This window comes from Mastigoproctus giganteus, chromosome 1 (genome assembly GCF_048544385.1).
Source record: "Mastigoproctus giganteus isolate SK-2022 chromosome 1, ASM4854438v1, whole genome shotgun sequence".
NCBI classification, from domain to species: Eukaryota; Metazoa; Arthropoda; class Arachnida; order Uropygi; family Thelyphonidae; genus Mastigoproctus; species Mastigoproctus giganteus.
Window position 1 is genome coordinate 21,000,712 of NC_143575.1, and position 20,072 is coordinate 21,020,783.

Sequence of the window (20,072 nt, forward strand, 5' to 3'; positions counted from 1 at the left end):
TGATTGCAAAATGTAGAACACAAAGCAAAAATAAACCATATATAATACTCATTGTAACTAGATGATAAAAAAGTGGACAATTTTCTGCTTAAAAGTATGAAAAGTATGTTAAGTAAGCAAGTTTAAAAGTATGTTACTGTGAAAAAAAAAAAAAAAAACCCTATTAAAAATGAGAAGAAAGCAAACTTGGTAAAATCCTGTTAAAACAAACTTCTCAATTTTTTTGTTGTAAGGAAATTCTAATCAATATTGCAGAAAATTATTTCAAAAAAATCATTATTTGTATAAATAACTTTTTTTAACTTAAATATCAACTTTACCATCAATAAATATCTAAATGAAATATCTATATTACAAACAGTAAAAATATTTTTTCTGAGAGTGCAATTTTGAAAGCATATTTTATTTATAAGAAATACCACACATTCAAAAATATAATACAGTAGCTAGAACTTACTGTTACTTTTAACTTATTGATATATCAATTTAGTTTTTAATATTTATTTTTTTCCCCCATGAATTAATGCAAAAATCCATCTTTAGTGCAATCAAAAATGGGGTACAATCATTCAGAAAGGTGGAAAACATATACAGTTTTTCTACCTTTTGAATCATGTTTTACAATATGGGTTATGCAGGCTGATCATAATTTTCCAAGAAAGTTTTTCTTCCATTGCAAACTAATACATTTTAACCATAGGTGGACTTTAAAAAGTAATTCATTGTACTGAATTTTTGTCAAACATATTTAATTCAAATGAAAATTTATTATAAAGCACTAACACTAAGGGAAGTAAGCTGGGGCCTAGAAATAATTTGATTATAGTGAAATTTTTATTAAAATGGGATTTTACTAAAATAAAATTTTATAAATAGAACAGATCACATTTATGCAGCCCTGTCAAAATATAAATCTGCTTCAAACTAATTGAAGGGATACTGCATTTTCACACCCAATCAATTGTTGTTGCATTTTAATTGCACAAGATCTTAAGTATAAGGAGGGTATAAGAAATATTTAATAAGGGCACTTTTACACAAGAAGTATTTTAATTAGTTTAGTGGTGTGCAAAGGACAGGTGGTACAATCAGAACCAACTGTCCTGACAAATAATACCAATAATTAAATAAAACTGGCCATGTTTTTGATTTTAATATTGCAATGTCTCAGGACTGGAATTTTTTTGTTTTGGAAGGAATTCTAAAGCTTGACCATGGGAGACCTGCCTCCCAAACCTAAAAACCATACCTGAAGACAGAGCTCAATACCGAAATCTGAAACATGGCAAATTTTATTTTGTTATTCGGATTATTTGGGGTATTTATACCAACATTGGTGTGAAAGATGTTGGTATTTATACCAACATTGGTCTCGTACCTTTATTAAAGAGAATTTAATAAAAGTCTCTTTATTAAATATCTCTTACTTAGTAGTACTCCATATGTAATGTCCTTCGAATTTAAATAAGGAGGGTGTGTTTAAAATTTAAGAGTTCTAAAATATAATCTCTTTCAAATAAAGTTTACAGCAATTTAGATATCTTTGATTTGGTAGAATAAAACACAAATATCAGAACAATTCACAGCAAAAAGCATTATGTGCAATATAGCACTGAAGATGTTTACATTTACAGAGTAATAATTATTTATCTAAAATATAATGTGTGAAGAATGGCCGCCGGCAGAATGGTGCAAGTGCACCGCCTTTGGAGTTTGAAGTAATACACAATTTTAATATTTTCATTAATTTATTGAAACATTAAAACAATACAAATTCTTTCTTTCAAAATACAAGTACTTTCTCCCACTTATCATGAAACGTTAGCTTAGCTGTACACACAAATCAGCCAAACTTGACTTAATTAAAATATTGCATGTATTCGAAAATTTAGTGAACAAAAATTTTATTCCCACATGCATCACCTTGCAAAATATCCTGCCAGCACCCATGGTGTGAAGGGCATAATCATGTTATACAGGAGCAGTAATGGTTTAAAATAAATTACAAGACTGCATAGAGAATCATGTGAGGAGTTTTTATTAGGACAGGCTTTTTAAACTAAATTGATTTGGGAGTTGGAGAAATTTTCTTCTGAAGCTAGAGGAATCAAGGGGAAGGAAGCTCCCAACATAAGGTGTTAATAATTTCCCCACTCCCAAATCAGTTCATATAAAAGCCTTAGTCCTAATAAAAATTTCTCACATGGTTCTCTATGCAGCCCTGTGTTTTTTTTTAAACTAATGTTATTTACTTATAAATCAAAAACTTTGTGTATTACAAAAAACCATAAACCAGTTACTTTTTTTTTAATTTTAAAGTTGTGTGCAATACTAGATTGTATTTCATTGGAGATTAATCTCATCCAAAGATAATGAATGTGATGTTTGAAGGGAACATCAACATCACACAGAAGGTAAATTCTACATCCAACTTATGTTGCATGTAAACGCAAAAAGTGTATGTCACAGAGTGAAAAAGAAAAAAGTGCATTTCAGTCTGTCATAGTATCTTCTTATATGTGTATTTGATCAGGCAAAAAAATTTTAAGAAATATTATCTATTGTCACTTCTAGTATAAACCAAAAACAGTATCAAGTAGGAAAAATATGCAAGCACTTTACGCTGTACAAAAAAAAAACAAGAACATTTATTTCAAACAATATTATTATAGCACCTATGACTGATGTGTATTTTTTAATTATCTGTGTATTTTCCGAGTAGAAAATTTTCACGGAAAACTGTCTGTTGGCAGCTGCATTGTAAACTTACAAAAATTGGTCTCAAATCAAAATGAAATGAATTAATTCCTAAACCATTATATATTTAAGAACTACAGGGAAACCACCATTAAAATACATTTATAAATGTTCTTTATGGGTGGTTTTCATGAATATATTTTTATATATATTCATGAAAAGAAATAAAGAATGACATTTGAAACACACAAGTCTAGATTATTTCTTGGCATAAAGCCAACAATACTGACCAAGGGCACCGGCAGCATGGTGCAAGGTGGTACAAGTGCACCACCTTTGGATTTCGAAGTAATACACAATTTTTAATATTTTCATTATTTTATTGAAACATTAAAACAATACAAATTCTTTCTTTCAAAATACAAGTACTTTCTCCCACCGATCACAAAACGTTGGCTATGCCGTACACTTAAACCAGTCAAACTTGACTTAATTAAAATATTGAATGTATTCGAAAATTTGGTGAACAAAAAATTTATTCCCACATGCACCACCTTGCAAAATATCCTGCCAGTGCCCATGATACTGACTATTACACAATGTGCCCTCCATGCTCATCTACCTCAGTTTCTACAGGACAGTTACACAAGCAAGCATGGATATGCATAAAGGATCTTAATTTTAAAAAAGTTCATTATTCATAGTTGTGTCCACTGTGGTGTTAAAATAAAGGATGGCATAAAAATGAATAGTTCAAACAATTTATTGCATGTTTCAAGGTTATAAAAAGAAAGCACTTTATAGAAATCTATGCTTCCTTTAAAAATTGACATTGGCATGCCCGATCGAGGGTTAATAATGATTATCTACATAAATTATTTGTGTTTACAGGTACAGGTAACCCTCGTATAATACGGGTATTAGGTTCCTGTAAAATGTTGTGTTGTGCGAAACTGTGTTAAACGGGACTAAGAAAAAGTACAAAAAGTGGGGGTTACATTCCAAAAGCTAACAAAAACACACTATTTCATTAACAAAATGTTAACAAAACTATCAAAAATACACCATTCTAGATTTCGTGTATCTTCTGCTCTCTTTAAAAAATCAGTAATCTGGGTTTGTTTGCTTTTGCTTGATAAATCTTTGCGAATTTCATTGTATAGAACTAAGCATTTTTGAAGCTCCCTTTTGAACTTTGGGCTCCTTTCAATTCAAAAATCTGCATTCAAAAAATAAGATTCTAATTGCTCGGCTAATTTTATACCTTCACCTATGTTTTTTAGTGTAAAATTTGGTGGAAGTTTAGAATTTTCATCTGCGATATCATCATCTGAATTGATTTGATGTTACCTCCGATGCCATTTGCACCAAATCCGCTATGCTGGATTCTTTTTCTACCAGTAATTCTTGAATGTCTTCAGTAATCATATCTTTTTTTATTTTTTCAGGAGCATTGGCGACTAAGGCCATGTACTCTGTGTATATTGTCTATAAATTGTGTGTCCTGAGGTCGATTTTCTGTTTTGCTGGACAAAAAACTCAAGTTTATGGGAGAAAAAACCATGCTGCCTGAGCCCAACTAACTCAGCAACGTTGTGAAAAAGACCCATAAAAATTCCTCCCTTCATCGACAGGATTCGAACTCGGGTCTTTTCCAGTCAGTGTGGGAAGGAGGGTGATTCTATGAACTGTGCTACCCATGAGGGCTTCAGTAGTCATATCATCAAAACCTTCCCCTCCTACCAGACGTAGCAAGTTCTACTATCACACCGATTCTGTTTTCTGCCCATTCGATCATATTTCCTGAATGAACTGACTCTGGCCATACATTTTTCCACACGCATTTAACATTTACGTTGACGGTTTTACTTCTTTCAGCGATAAAGCTATGATTCTGATACAGTCCACAACTGAGAAATGTTTCCATGCCTCAATTACTTCAATAGATTCGGAATCAATTTTTCCCAAAATCCATTGTTGAAAAACGTTGAAATTTTCTGATGGAATGAATTTTAAAGGTGGATATAATCCTTGATCTAATGGCTGAATGAAAGAAGTTGTATTAACCCAGTACAACTGTGTTGGTAGGGACATACTTCAACATTTGGATGACCTGGTGTGCTATCTAATAGTAATAAAACTTTGAAATCTAGATTTTTCCACAAGTTCAACAAGTACAAGTTCAATAGCACAGAACGTAACATGGGAATTTCCCAACAAAATAAAATACACGGATTTCTCAATAATTTTTTTTTGACTAGCGAGTCAACAGTGGGGATTCAAAAAGAGAAAACGTTGAAAAATTACATCAAACATAACAGCAGGGTTTTTTTTTTTATAATATTAAAAAAATGTTATATGATAGTTACTACAATAATATAACTACAGTAAATCCCCGCTATTCGCAGTATCTGTATTCGCGATCGCTGATTTAATATAAAATGAAACCAAAAAAAATGTCAATTTTAAAGCCCTGTGAACATTTTTTGCCATAAAAAAAACATGGGCGTGGCTAAAATTATCTTTCCCGATCAAAACAGCGCTCAGTAGGTGGGGGAGAGAGGTGACAAAATCGCGAGCGTGGATGTTTCTTGCTAATCCTTGTTCAGTATGTGTTATGCACTTGTCATGGAAGGTTTCGTCGTTTGCTTTTAATTTATATGGTTATAAATTGAATAAATTTATCAATTTATAAATTGATACGCTTACAAAAGTGATAAATCTATAGTTTTGCAGTGTAAAACAGACTTTTTCTAGTGTGTTAATGGAAGAAAGTGACTTTATTGTGGACAAGTTCTTTCTAACCCGTACAAAAATATGGCTACGAATAACAAGGGAAATGTGAAAAGATCAAAGAAGGTGATGACATTAGTGAATAAAATTGAGTTATTAGATAAAATTTCTAATGGTGAAAGTGTCTCCTCAGTGGCAAAACATTATAAAATCAATGAGTCAACAGTACGATCAATCAAGAAATCGGAAGAAAAATCCGCCTTTGTGTCCGTGAAAACGCGTTAATTGCTTCAAAAATTTGCTCTGTAACTTGTGATGTTAAATTAGAAAAAATGGAAAAAGCTTTAAATCTGTGGATAGAAGACTGAACTCAAAATAAAATTCCGTTAAGTTCCCTCATCATTCGTGAAAAGGCAAAACTCCTCTATCAACACTTTAGCGAAACTGGTGATAGCACTGGCGGGATAAGTTTTTTTTTGCTAGCAAAGGTGCTGGTTTGAAAGATTTGTTTGAAATTTCTAATAAATATTACATTTAATATTAAATGTATTCATTTCATTTCAATGCCATATGCTTGCATTTCACTATGTACTGTCTATGTACATAGTCATATTACGAAGGTACATATAATACATACATAGACAAAATTTTAGGCTAATTTTTCTTATATATTTCATACTTTGGAACGGAACCCCTTTATTACTATGGGAGCCATAACTCAGTATTCGCGTTTTCGGTATTCGCGGAATTTCTCAGGAATGTAACCCCCACGAATAGCGGGGGTTTACTGTATAAACAAAATTACAATTCATAATACAAATTATATATATAATAATTTTATTCTTTATATAGAGAGGTACTAAATCAATTATAGATCACCACAAAATTAAACAGATACTGTACACCTTTTTATAATGAAATAAATATATAAATTTAAAAACAAAAATAAGTTTAAGTAACTGAAACCCAAATTAAATGGCACCCCAGTTGAAAACTGGGGTGCCATTTAATTTGAATGAGTTAACTGAATATGCATTTAACTGAATTAACTGAGTTAACTGAATATGCATTTGTGTAGGAAATCCTCTTTTCCACCTCTATCTAGGTAACAAGCAACAAGCCATTTATAGTTTGCAAACATGTGGAGTCTATATTTTTTATTATTTTTTTAAAGTTAATTATTAATTTCCATGTAATGTCTTTCACAGAATGTATACGTCGAGGAAAGTGTTTCAAATATGTGTGGATGTAACTTAATGAGGAAAAGTCAGATCGACATCAAATTTTCACTTGGGAAGATTTTAAGGATCAACTGAAATTCCACATCCACCAACCACACTTTGAGTTTTGAAAAGCTGGAGATAGATAACTGTAAGTTGGATGAAAACAGGAGATTTTTTTGGCCAAAAGAGGGGAAAAAAAAAAAAAAAATCTAATTTCACTCACTCACTTCAAATTGTTTGTCTAATTTTGCCTTGAATCTATTTAAACTATCAACTTCTAAATCTTCTAAGTATTTCTTTATTAAAGTTCATACTGCACTAGAAATTAAATTTAAATGACAAGATTCACTTTTTATGTTAAAATATAGCCACAGGATTGTTCATCAGTATAATATACTGTACTTTCAAATATTAATTTAGTTGGGATTTTCTGTCTAGAGAATTCTAGACAGAAAGGTATGTTAGATATCAAAAGATTATGATTGCTTCAAGAAATACTACTACAAACTTTGCAATAATCGGAAATGTTGAGTCAAATTTATGTTTAATAGCACTGCTGCTTAGACTGGGCTATTAAGGGAACTTCCAATTCATACAAAGTACATGTTTACTTCCTCTTTTTTTTATTATTATTATTATTTTTAGATTGCAAATTTTATAGTTATTTATTAAAATTCAAACAGCCATAGCTCTGTAACTATTCAGAATTGAACACACATTTATATGAACTTTTTTCATTGTTCTCAGGCCTTGAATCGATCTTGAAAGTATGGCTCGCATGATTAAGTAAGCTTTAATAAGAAACAATATCTATGAAATATGAGCTGTCAGATAATTGATGTGATCAGTCTGTTAAAAAAAAAAAAAAAAATCACAGATCCCTGATCTAGATGGACTATTTAAGTAAATTTCTCATATCTATTGGCCACTACAAATATTATTAAAATGCAAGCAATTGTTAATCAAATGAATGTCAGCATACCCACCAGCTTTATCCCCAAACCTAAAAATTTCTAATTACCCACCAGGCTTGTTTTTGAAAAAGTACAATTTGTTTTAAAGTACTTCCCATAACAGCATGAAAGTTATCCCCCCCACTGTAATTACTGTTTTTCTGAATCTATTTTAAAGAAGTGGGTTAATATGTTACAGTTTTACATTTTTAAAGTTAACGGATGATAAAGGGCTCACCTGTGTTGATTTCTTCTGTAGCTTCACTGTCTGTTAATGGCTTGTCATGCAGCCTCAGATATACCTGAAATGTAACATGCAAAAATACCATAAAGGAAATGTTGTGAATAGATAGCATTATACACAGGGCAAGTCTTATTTAAGATTTTATAATTTTCTTATTCTGAAGTGTTTTTTTTTTTTTTTTTTTTTATTTCTTTTTGGCATATATTTTTAAAAACTGATAAAAAAATTAATCTGAGCTGCAATTTAATTTCTTTGGTTTTCAAAACAAATGATTTAATATGGAATAATAAATTCCATTCTGTTACAAAAAATAAATTACTTGTTTACTGAAATATACATATACACTCTATAAATGGTATGATATCTAAGAGATTCTTTTCAGGAGTGTTTTCTCTGGCTGAACTACCTAATTTCATAATGCTGAAGTTTTAAAAATTTAAGTCAAATTTCATGTGTCCAAGTTGCTACATCCAGCACATGAGTGACACTCATATTAGTGTATCATATTATTTAAATAAGATCTTCCCATTCATGCTGTGTTCCCTTGAGAATATTATTTCTATCTAGATGCCCATGAATTGATCTTTCAATCACTATCTGCATGATGTTTACCACTACCGAAGTCAGGTTTACGCAGTTATGAAAATGACCCTTCTCCACAACACCTTTGACTGCTGGTCAGTTTTAACCTCATTTTATCCAGGCCTATCTTGTATCACTAATATAAGAAAAGAGAGAACTAATTTCCCAGTTACTTACTGCTCCTAAACTCTGTAATGTATAAATAAGAATAAATAAATAATACATTTACATTTATATTCTGTATAACTACCATGGGCAGGAGGATTTACACCTACTGCAACTGTTTTAGAGCAGCAGACAAACAAGTATAACATACAAGTTAGTGCAATGCATTAGTTCTGTACTAAATCACTGAAGTTGGTGGAATGGCATCGCTTTCATCACATCTCATATTGTGAATGCCTTCACAATGAGTTGTCTACCATTGTACTACTTTGAATAATTAATGCTTCCCTAACAGAGAAAACTACTCAGTGGATACCACTACCCAGACCACCATTTCAAGGCTATTTGGCCAGTCACTGGTGAGTGGGTAGGTACCGGTGAAAACGATCCCATTTCACCAATTTTGGCGATTTACTACATACAGAACTTATGCACTGCCCTTACTTGTATGGCTAGTAAATTTCATGGTCTGAGGCTTTAGCCCTAAATTTTATTTAGTCTTTAACAAATATAACATTTAAACAAAGAGCTGTGGATTTTTGTGGAAATGCATGCACAGACTTGATTTTGAAAAGCACGATAGTGGTAAGTTACTCCAGAACCAAAGCCAATCTCAATTAGATTAAAAAAACAATCTGAACATAATCTTTTACATTCAGAGCTTATAGCATGGCATCAATTAACATTTGTTTTTATCATAAACATAATTTTAAATATTTCTGATATCAATACTTAAAACTAACAGGATCCCAACAATATGTGGATGCTAGCAAAATAAACTGCTTCACAAAAATCTCCGATACAGACCAAAGCCTCTTTAGTCCTAGTTCCCTCAGAAACTTTTATGAGAATGAAACAGATATCTCTCACTGAATGTCAGGCAGACATACTGATACATGTAAAAAATGGAGTATACTTGTTTGTAGATTATTCTGATTAAGGGATATGTTTAATTTATTTTCATTTTGAAAAACAAAAATCTCCAACTTGTGTATTATCAAATGAAATCAAGAAATTTCCATACTCCCAAATATATGCTGTTATTGTTGTTGTTGTTATTTGGTTTTTAGGAGCATTAGCAACTAAGGCCATATTGCTCCGGGATATGCGGTGGTCATTCCCTGAATGACCTTTCCGCATCCTCCGTATTTGGTGGTGACGGGCTCGAACCCCGGTCTAATCAAGAAGCGTGTGCTACGCACTGCTGCTCCTTCCCACCTGGCCCCAAATATATGCAAAACCATTTACTGATTTTGTACCCTTGGGAAAAATGTACCCAGTTTGAATACCACTAGTATAGGAAATATTAATGTTATGGTTTTGAGTGTGACTGCAACCAGAAAATAATAGTTTCACAAGATGGCATGCCAGCCAACTTTTAGAAACCAGATCCATCTATCAGGTGATTGCATTTGAACATCTCTTTCAATTAATTAATTAATTAATTAATATCACACAACGCAACAGAAAAATCACATATCATGAAATATAATATGCGATAAGTTATTTGTCTGAAAGCCACTGCTAATGATATGAGACCTCTAGCATTCATAGGATATTTTTTATCTGACATCTGATGCATGTGACAGAAATCAGTGTCATACATAATTATATCATTGCCATGCGAACACAGGCAGTCCTCGCTTTGCACAGTAGTGCGGGACCTTAAAAATGACTGTGCAAGCCGAAACCGTGTAAAGTGATCGTAATAGTCAATGGGAAAAATTATGACTGTTCTGCGACCTTTAAATTTTTTTGTCAAAACATTAAAAACTCTCTTACTGTCGGTTATAAATGTATGACAAAAAAAAAAAAAAAAAAAAGTAAAACTAATATTTATTTATTACACTGTAATTTAAAACATTAGAAATGTTCAGAATTAAAGTGGTTTATTTCTTTGTAAAAAACTTATCTAGAGTAGTTTGAGCAGTGCTTGCTGCTGCTTCTCGTGGTATAACTTATGATACGGAGCAAGAATCTTTTCTATGCCTTGGTGAATTGTCATACTCCTTTCTAAGTTTGGATCAGCTTCCAACATTTTATCCTTTGCACTTTCAATGTTGTGAAATACTCTGAGAATTCCTTTAATGTGAAGTTTTTTTGCCAGCGTCACTTCCTCTGGGATATCTTCATCCTTTTCGTCGCAACCACTTTCCTCGTTTATGTCAATAAGTTCGCCTTCACTAAGTTCCTCTGGCTGCATATCTAGAGTCTCTCGAACGGCGGCAGTGTCAACATTTCCACGGTCAGCTATTTCTTCTATAACTCCATTCACTTTCGATTCAAATCTTGCAAAGTTATTTGCACAGTGCGGTAAAAGTTTCTGCCATACTGCACGAATATTACTTGCTGTTACTTCCTGCCACGATGTTTGAATGTTTTTAATTGCATGGTTTATGTCATATTTCTTTCCAAACTCAGCTAAAGAAATTGCATGATCTCCAGTTGTAGCATCAATAGCCTGTCTGAAAGTCCGTCTAAGATAATATGCTTTAAAAGTTGAAATAATTCCTTGGTTCATTGGCTGGATTAATGAAGTTGTGTTTGGTGGTAAAAAGCAAATTTTCACATTTTCATTCAAGTCCACAAGAGAACCAGAGTGACCTGGAGCATTATCCAACAGCAGTAGTGCTTTAAGAGTTAAATTATTTTGCCTACAGTATCTCTCTACCGTTGGACAAAAATACGATTGAAACCAGTCTTGAAACAATGTTATTGTAACCCACAACCTTTTATTTGCACGACAAATGACTGGTAGAGATGCTTTGTTATGATTTTTTAATGCTCTGGGATTCTCAGACTGATAGATAAGCATAGGTTTTAATTTAAAGTCATCCTCTGCGTTGCTTCATAATAAAAGAGTTAATCTATCTATAATTCCTTTATGGCCACTTTGCGATCCTATGTCTTCCGTCGCATTGATGGGGTCGCCTTCCAAAAAAGACCTGTCTCATCAACATTAAATATTTGATGATCATAATAACCACCTGCCTTAATTAATCCTTCCAATCTGGGCGCAAATTTCACAGCAACATCCTTATCTGCACTAGCAGCTTCACCGGATAGCTGAACATTAATCAGTTCATGCTGCCTTTTGAAACGATGAAACCAGCCTTTACTGACAGTGTTATTGTTATGCGGTTCCCGTGGTTTCCAATAAATCCGCATTAAGTACTGTGTTAACATTGCAAAGCCAGTCGGTAGTGTGTTGTTTGACTGGCCTCTTCATTAATGGGAGGCGCAATCACCAGGAAGCAGCCTCCCAGCATCCTCCCAGTCCACTGGCACGAGGAGCCAGACCAGGGAATTAAAAGACATCTGACGGGCCGTTCCAGCTCCTGCAGGAGGAGCGAGAGTAGGGAGGGTCAAGGAAAGAGCAGAGAAGAGACAGGAAAGTGGAAGATGGGGGGGGGTACAGAGCATAGGCATCTCCTCAGGTGAAAAGGAGCAGCAAGAGCGCTAGGTGCAGTTGTGGGAGTTGTGGAGAAGGACTGTGGGTAGGGAGAAGAGAACAGGTAAAGTTAAAATTAAAAGAGTCCGGGATTGTCACAATGGAGAATCACGGAGCGGCGTCAACAGGGCTGGCCGGAATTTGCAGTTTCATGTTTGGACGTTTCCGGTGCTGGGTATCAGTTGCTGTCTAGAGGAGGTTATCCAGGAGTAGTGTTAGGGAGTCGCAGGTGATGCCAGCGACGATGAAAGATCTCGTTGGCTTATGCCAACGAGGTCTTTCATCATCAGCGCACAGAAGGCATCATTAGATTCCAATAACTTGGTTTCTGGCCGAAGTGATGTAGTGTGGAGGTCTAGGAGTAGTTGCATTCTTAGGTCTAAGTATACATTGCATGAGTACATCACGTGGTCCCAGTCTTCAGGTTCTCCGCAGGTACAGAGGGTATCCTCTGTACCACGGTTCCTTCAAGAGATGCCTTCTAGAGTTCGACTAGGCCGAACTCTAGAAGGCATCTCTTGAAGGAACCGTGACCAGTTAATAGGAAGGAAGCATAGCCGTTAGGGAGGAACCAAGTAGAACGTTGTTTGTTGATGTAGGTTACCTCAAGAAGGAAAAGTTTAGTAGTTGCAACAGTTGTGGAGTTATTCCAGTGGGTTTGCCCTAAGTTTATCAATTCTAGCCACACACGTTTATGTTCCTGTTTGATATCGGTATTGGTACGGGTTTGAACAGCGAGGAATTCAGCTTCCTTATTCTTCTTAATAGCATGAGAGAGTCCGATAAAAGCGACTTGGAGGTCCAAGGGGAGGCAGCCTGTTAGTACCTGCAGAGCGGCAGTTGATGTCATTCTACATGCGCGGGTAATTTGAAATAGCATAAGTTGTTCAATTTGCTGAATTTGACATTGTGCATGCACTATAGTCATTCAGTGGGTGGTACCATACTACAGCTCCATATGTGACAATTGGTATGAATACTGCTGAATATAGAAGGCGTTGAGTTGGTCCTTTAAGACCCCAGTCCTTGTGGGTAAAGCATGCTAACATGTGATGTAATTTTTTTTCTCTTCTTTGATAGCTTGGATATGGGGGATGAAAGTTCTCCTATCGTCCAAAATTACTCCTAGGTACTTCACCGATCGGTTGTTTTTCAGTGGGCGGCTATTAAAATGTATGGTAGGAGTTCTGGAGAAGTCCAGTTTGCCTTTCAATAGGAGGGTTTTGCTCTTCTCAGTGGAGACTGAGAGTTTATTTTCTGCGGCCCATATGGACAGAACAGAGAGAATAACTGCAGCCTGGGTTTCTATGGTGGTGCAGGTGGGGGCCCTCGACGCCGATAACCATGTCATCGGCATAAGAAAGCTGAGTAGTGTGTGGGTGGTCCCCCAGGAGCCAGTTGTCGAGTATCATATTCCATACAGCTGGCCCCTGGATGGAGCCCTGGGGATAGCCTCGGGTTAGATGTCGGGTGATGCAGTGATATTTTGTTTTGATGCTGACCTTGCGGTTAGAGAAGTAGCTTTTGAGGCAGTGGTAGAAATTCCAGGTACAGTTAGAGACTCTGGCCCTCTGAAGAATGCCCGGCCACCACACTGTGTCAAAAGCTCCTTTGAAGTCAATGAAGATTGCCAATACATAAGTTGCACCCGACTGTTCTGCCACTTTGAGGGTTTTAGATAGAGCATCAATTGTGGAGCAACCTTGTTTGAATCCAAATTGAAGCGAGGATGCCAAACCATTGGCTTCATATCGGGGTTGGAAGCGGGAGAGCTGCAGTCTCTCAAAAACCTTGCCGAGAATGGGAAGCAGCACAATCGGGCAGTATGCTTTGGAGGTACCTGTGGGATCCTTAGGTAAGAGCCTCAGGTTAGCATGCTTCCAATGTGATGGAAAGTCGCCCTCACTCAGACAGGTGTTGAAGAGCTGAAGAAGTATCATTGGAGCTATGGCCCAGAGACGTTGCAGTCTCGCCTTCAATAAAATCCAGGCCAGAAGCTTGACCTTTTTTGATTTTTTAAATTGCTGCATCAACTTCCTCCTCTGTGAATGGTTCCTCCATAATGTCTGGCTGGAAGCTGGAATTTTGTGCTGCAATCTTCCTGTGGACGTCAGTGTCAGAGTTGGTGTTGTCCTGATATATTAGTTCATCCAGAATCCAGCTGATTGTATCTTCCCAGTGTGTAGTCTCAGATGAGTCATCAGAGTGGACAGAGTTTATGACATCCATGGATCCCAGCTTATTCCTCATGAGTTTGTGGTCTAAACCCCACGGATTCCGGTTCTCCCCAGTCTCGACAAGAGAATGGCAGGAACTCTGCTTGGCATGGTAAATTTTGTTAGTATATTCACAGTGGACTGCTTTCAATCATTCTCTATACTGTTCTACAATGTGAGCAGGTTCAGTCCTTTGCTTGTGTTGGTACTCTTTGCAAGCATGCTTCAGAGAATTGCACAAGTTAGTGAGTTCCTGCAATCACCATGGTGCAGATCTTGGGTTCCTGGAACATTTTTTCATGGAAGCTTCGGAAGCTTTCAGTAGCAGACTATGCACAAAGTCTGTTTTCTGCACACTGTTCATTGATTGGTAAGAGTTTCTAGCTGGGTCCTGAAGAACATCTTGAATTAAATTGTCAAACTGGTACCAGTTTGCTGTTTTAGTAGAGAATCTTGCAATATCCTGGATAGACACTTGACGAGGGATGGCAGAATCGGTGACACTGTAGGTGATGAGGCGATGGTTGCTAGTAATGGGCGTGTCGTGCACCTGCCATTGAAGGAGTCTATTGCGAAGTAGTCAGTGTGATGCCCAGGTTAGACTCTCCAGTTCCCAAAGAGTAGGTGGCTGGTTGTCCAGGTCTGTTGATGATTTCAAGGCCGTGTGAGGCAATAAATTAATCTAACGTGTCTCCTCTTGTGTCGGTAGAGATGTTGAATTATTGTGGCATTAGGCTTCGAATCTGCTGCTATAATGACATCAGTGTTCTCCAGAAGGTCAAGAGCTTGTTCCAGTCGAGTGCAGGAGATTATCGGTACCAAATTGGAAGTATGCTGTTAAGACCGCAATACGGCCGAAGCTGCCTTCTATTTTAGGCCCAGCTAGGTGGGGAGTGCAAAGCGATTCTATCTATGTTACTACTAGGTCTAGATTTCGGACGATGATAGCAGCGAGGCACAATTGGTTCGTCGTCTGAATTTTCCTGAAAGCCAGGGGGGGGGGGGGGTAACCAGAGACCCTTCCATGGATGCAGTAGGGTTCCTGAAGGAGAAGGATATCTAGATTCAACTCGTCCATTAGAGGATGAAGCTGTATTGTCACAGATGGATTTTTGGCCATTGATCTGGGCTATACGAAGTCTGGGAGAGGGGGGGATTGAGCATCCTATTTTCCATAGTTAATCTTACTGCGTACTAGTTCTGCTGCTCTTCCATATACAAGGCACGCTCCATCCTGCATAGAGTGATCATATGGTTTGTTGATTGCTCTGCAATTTTAGCATTTAGGTGAGGCTTTTTTGGGACAGTCAGAGATGCCCTGCTTCAGCACAATGCCCACATGTTGGCTGTTTTTTAAGACACTTAGCTAGCAGAGGTGTGCCCATAACCAAGACATTTGTAGCATTTCAGGACTAGTACAAAATCTCTGAATCTGTGGGATGACCAGCCCAGAAAAATTCTATCCTGGCTGTGTAGGAATCTCCTTGTCCTGGGGAACACTTCTATAATCCAGTTAAGTCGACCACGGGTCCGTGTATTGGTGGAAAATTGAATTTTCATCTCCTTAAGGGCTTCTTCCTTGCTCATGGATTAAAAGAGATTTTTGTTATACACCTCCTCCAGCAGGTCATCTTTTTGGATTAAGCCATCTACATCAAACACAATTAAACTTGGTCCCCTGAGTTTGGGGGTTTCAAAGGTGAGAGTTAGGTCTTCAGCTGTGCCACAAGACTTGATCTGTTCTAGATCTGACTTAGTGGCTGCTTCCAATATTATCTCTTTGTCGCGGATTTTGCGAATGCTTTTGATTTGGAGATTGTCTAGTTTTGGTTTTATCTTCTTTAGGACAGTGTCCTTTACTCCATCGCTATTTGGATTGTCGCACCCAGCGTTTACTGACAGTAAAAGGTTCTCTTCTTCAGTCTCCACGTAATTACCGTTTTCTTTCAATGTGGCAACTAACTTTAACGTTTTTGCCTGAATGCCAGCCAAATTGATTGGGATTTTTTTTTTATTACAGTCTTCAATCAAAATTAGAAGTAAACGCTTCATTTCAATCATAGGTGGCTTTACCTTGTTTTTTATATTCATCAGACTTTTTCAATATGTGGTTCTGTAGCTTCATGTATCCTTAGGTCTCGTCCTATCTTCGCTTTTCTGTAGCCATTTTCCAATTGTCTAATTACATCCAATTTCAGTTCCAGCGTCATCACTTTTCTTTTATCACTGGGAGAGAAGGAGGCAACACAACTACACATGCTTTGATGTCTGTGCTTGAACTGAATATCAGATGCGCAGTGACCAATCACTGATGAACAACCAGACTTTGAAAGAAGTGACATGATTGGTCACTGATCATGATGCGCATTTATTATTTAGTAATTTGTGGACTGAAGAGCTAGCAGCTTTTACTTTATGCAATTATTCACAGTTAATATACTGTGGTAATTGAAATTTGAACTGTGTTGTTGGGGACTGGTGTTATTTAATTAAACTGTGGTAACTGAAATTCGTGCATATAGGAACCGTGCAAAGTGAGGTCTGCCTGTAATCTCATTCAGTTTCTCACAAACAACCCTTCCAAGTACACAGTCCAGGTGAGTGGCCCTCTGGACACTTCAGATCCCAACTTGGTGATGGTCACTTCTACAATAGAGCCTTTCTCAGCTTTGTGTTGTTTGACATTACACAAATGCAAAATGAAATAACTTGTGAGAGTTCTACCCTTCTTGGAAAGATTAGATTGGATTACTGTTTTAAATCTTCTGATGTCAATGTTTGCTTAGATAGGGTCAGTGAAATTATTCTTGTAGGGAAGAAATCCATTTTTCCACACTCCACTTTACAATCAAATTTATTGGAAAACCTAAACCTCGGTTTTCCAATAAATGTGCTAAGGCTGTTCAAGATAAGAAAGTAGAATATCACAATTGGTTTGCAACCAAATCTCCAAGTTCACTTATTGGCTACAACAAAGCTTGCAACAACTCTAAAACAGTTGTTACTCAGTCCAAACTACATTTCGAGCAGTCTAAGAGTAGAAAAATTGCTTCTTGTCCAAATGGTAGTAAGCATTCTGGTCACTTGCCAAAGCTATTAGTTTCAACTTTTGCAACTAATAGTTTTGGCTATTAGTTGCACAACAAGTAGACTTGATTATGACCCCAAGATAATGACCAGAAAATGGGATCCAGACTATATGCAGTCTGGAAAAAAGACATACCAGATTTAACCCCCTGTTAGTGGCCCACCTGGATGAGACTCAACGGCCAGCTTTTCAGGGCCTGCAAACTGACAGAGACGATATATGGTGGCATTCTCCCGTTGGGACAGCCCATTGGTGACCAAATTCGCACTCTCTTGAGTGCACCTTTCTTTCCAAACTCCTGGGGAGTGGTGGGGGGAGGGGAGCCTTGCCTCTCCTCCCCACCCCAATTTTCTTACTCTGGTGGGGCATGGGCATGCATCACTGCCTGCAGGGGCCATCTACTCTGATGGCCCCTTGCTTCCAATTTCTTCCCCCAGTCTTCAGCCTCCCCCAAACTTTTGTCTGCACAGCGTTTAGCCCTACACATCAAAGTTAAAACAGAACATCAAAATTCTTGCCGATTTGGTTACCTATTCTTACCTATTTGGTTTTTAAAACTCACTTTTACCGCACAGCCAAACGGCGCATACTATTAATACTAACTTGTTAAGTATCACTAATTTCAACCGCGTTTTTTTTTTTTTTTTTTTTTTTTTGGGTCCTAGCCACTGAAATCCCAGGAAAGTAAGTGGCAGGAACCACCAGAGTACAAAATATTGGTAACACCTGGCTGGCCTCCCCATGGCGTTTTTTTTTTTTTTTTTTTTTAAGGGGCATTAGCAACTAAGGCCATATTGCTCCGGGATATGTGGTGGTCATTCCCTAACCTTTCCGCATCCTCTGTATTTGGTGGTGACGGGCTCAAACCCCGGTCTAATCAAGAAGCGTGTGCTACGCACTGCTGCTCCTTCCCACCTGGCTACCCTCCCCGTGGCAGATATTGGTAATGTCGGGTCTCACTATGGGCCTGGACATAGTTCATCGGACATTTCCATTGGAATGTCCAATGGGAATGTTCATAGTGCAAGGACATTCCCATTGTTCATCCGGCCAAAAGGCCGAACGAACAATGGGACACAGATAACCTGAATTTTATTCTTTTCTTCATAAGAATGAAAAAATGCTAACATTTTAAATTCCCACAAAGACCAATGAGGGCAGTAAAACAATTTTAGATACTCTGTCATACTTCTAAGCTCCATCTGCTTATGAACACAGGCTAATCTAACCTAATTTGCATCCATACTATCTTCTATTGTGGTAATGACTGAAATTTCATTGAACTTCTCCATGTAAAAAATGGAAGAATATTTTTATCGTAGTACAGGTATCTGATGTCTGACACAATTAATTGGAGCAAACAGTATTCACAGAATATCAATCCATCCTCATATAAGTTACACATCTCCAATATCATTTTCAAGTGCAAATAATTAGAACTAATCTAAAACATTTTAGAAAAACTAGGAAAGTACACAAGGGCAGAAATCATAATAAATATGGAGATAGTAGTAGTAGTGGTGGCATGTGATGCAAGAAAGCAAGTGTATGAGCTAATGCAGCATCAGCCAAAAAAAATTACAAAACAATTCCTTCTAAATGTTTGTCCAGTTCCTCCTTAAATTTATCTAACCTATCAACTTCCAGAACGACAGATGGAAGTTTGTTCCAGCAATTAACCACCCACTGGCTAAAGGCAAATTTCCGCACATCTATTCTACATCTGTCTTTCCTTAATTTGAATTTATGCTCCCTTAGGTTCGTAATCTGAACAAGTGGAAGAATTCCATCAGAATTGAGTGTGCTCAACCCATTCAAGGCCTTATACACCTCAATCAGATCACCGCGCAGGTGCCTGGTCTCCAGCCAATACAATTTGCAGAATTTAAGCCTCTCTTGGTAAGAGGATCCCTTTATTCCCCTCACCAATCTTGTTGCCCTTCTCTGTACATGCTCAAGCAACTCTACATCCTTCCTAAAATGAGGCCTCCAGACCTGTACACAGTACTCAAGGTCTGACCTGACCATTGCCTTATACAGAGGGATAATCACATCCTTTTCCCTGCTAGCAAAATTCCTGTATATCATTGACAAAACCCCATGACCTGTCCTGGCAGCCTGTCTGCATTGCTCAGAAATCTTCATATCTGACTGCACAATTACTCCCAGGTCTTTTTTATTTTCTACCACCATAAGTGTAGTATCACACAGTTGGTTATGTCTGGATGAGAAATGTACTGCTGCTTTCTCAACTGGAGAGATATTTCCAATGAAATATGTAATGGTTTTATAAATTCAAAGGAACTATAATGATTGTCTCTGTGAAGTGTGCCTGTATCAATAAATTCATAGGTCGATTTTTGAAAAACAAAGGGAAAAGTGTATTGAAATCCAGAAGAAAAGTAAACTTTCCACTACTCCAGATTATCTCTTCTCATATCTTGATATATCTGCCCAACTTTTGAAAAAAGTTTTCTTTCTGCCAAAGTAGGGCAAGTATGATGAGGAGTAATCTGGAATGCATATATCAAGTGCATCCACAAGATATTTTTGAAACTGACTGCACTCTTTAAAGGGAGTAAGAAATTCAAATGCAAAGGCCACATGTAAAAAACCCACACAAACAATCTGCATCCTGCACATGAAAAGATGCTGATTTTTATTGAAGGGTTCTGTATTGCTAATACCAGCAGTTTTGAAACCTGCACCGAGACACTTGT

General features: G+C 36.8%; 1 protein-coding gene across 3 annotated transcripts in view; it reads right to left on the bottom strand.

Annotated features, from left to right (window-relative positions):
* Naa15-16 (N-alpha-acetyltransferase 15/16) overlaps positions 1-20,072 on the bottom strand; it is a 386,157-nt gene that overhangs the window by 117,745 nt on the left and 248,340 nt on the right. For all 3 annotated transcript variants that reach the window (XR_016546872.1, XM_090371833.1, XM_090371822.1), the window contains one exon: positions 7,845-7,908. Coding sequence is in view for 2 of the 3 variants with exons in the window: in XM_090371833.1 (XP_090227959.1) it covers positions 7,845-7,908 (64 nt within the window). In the remaining variant the exon portion in view is untranslated. The remainder of the gene's footprint in view (positions 1-7,844; positions 7,909-20,072) is intronic.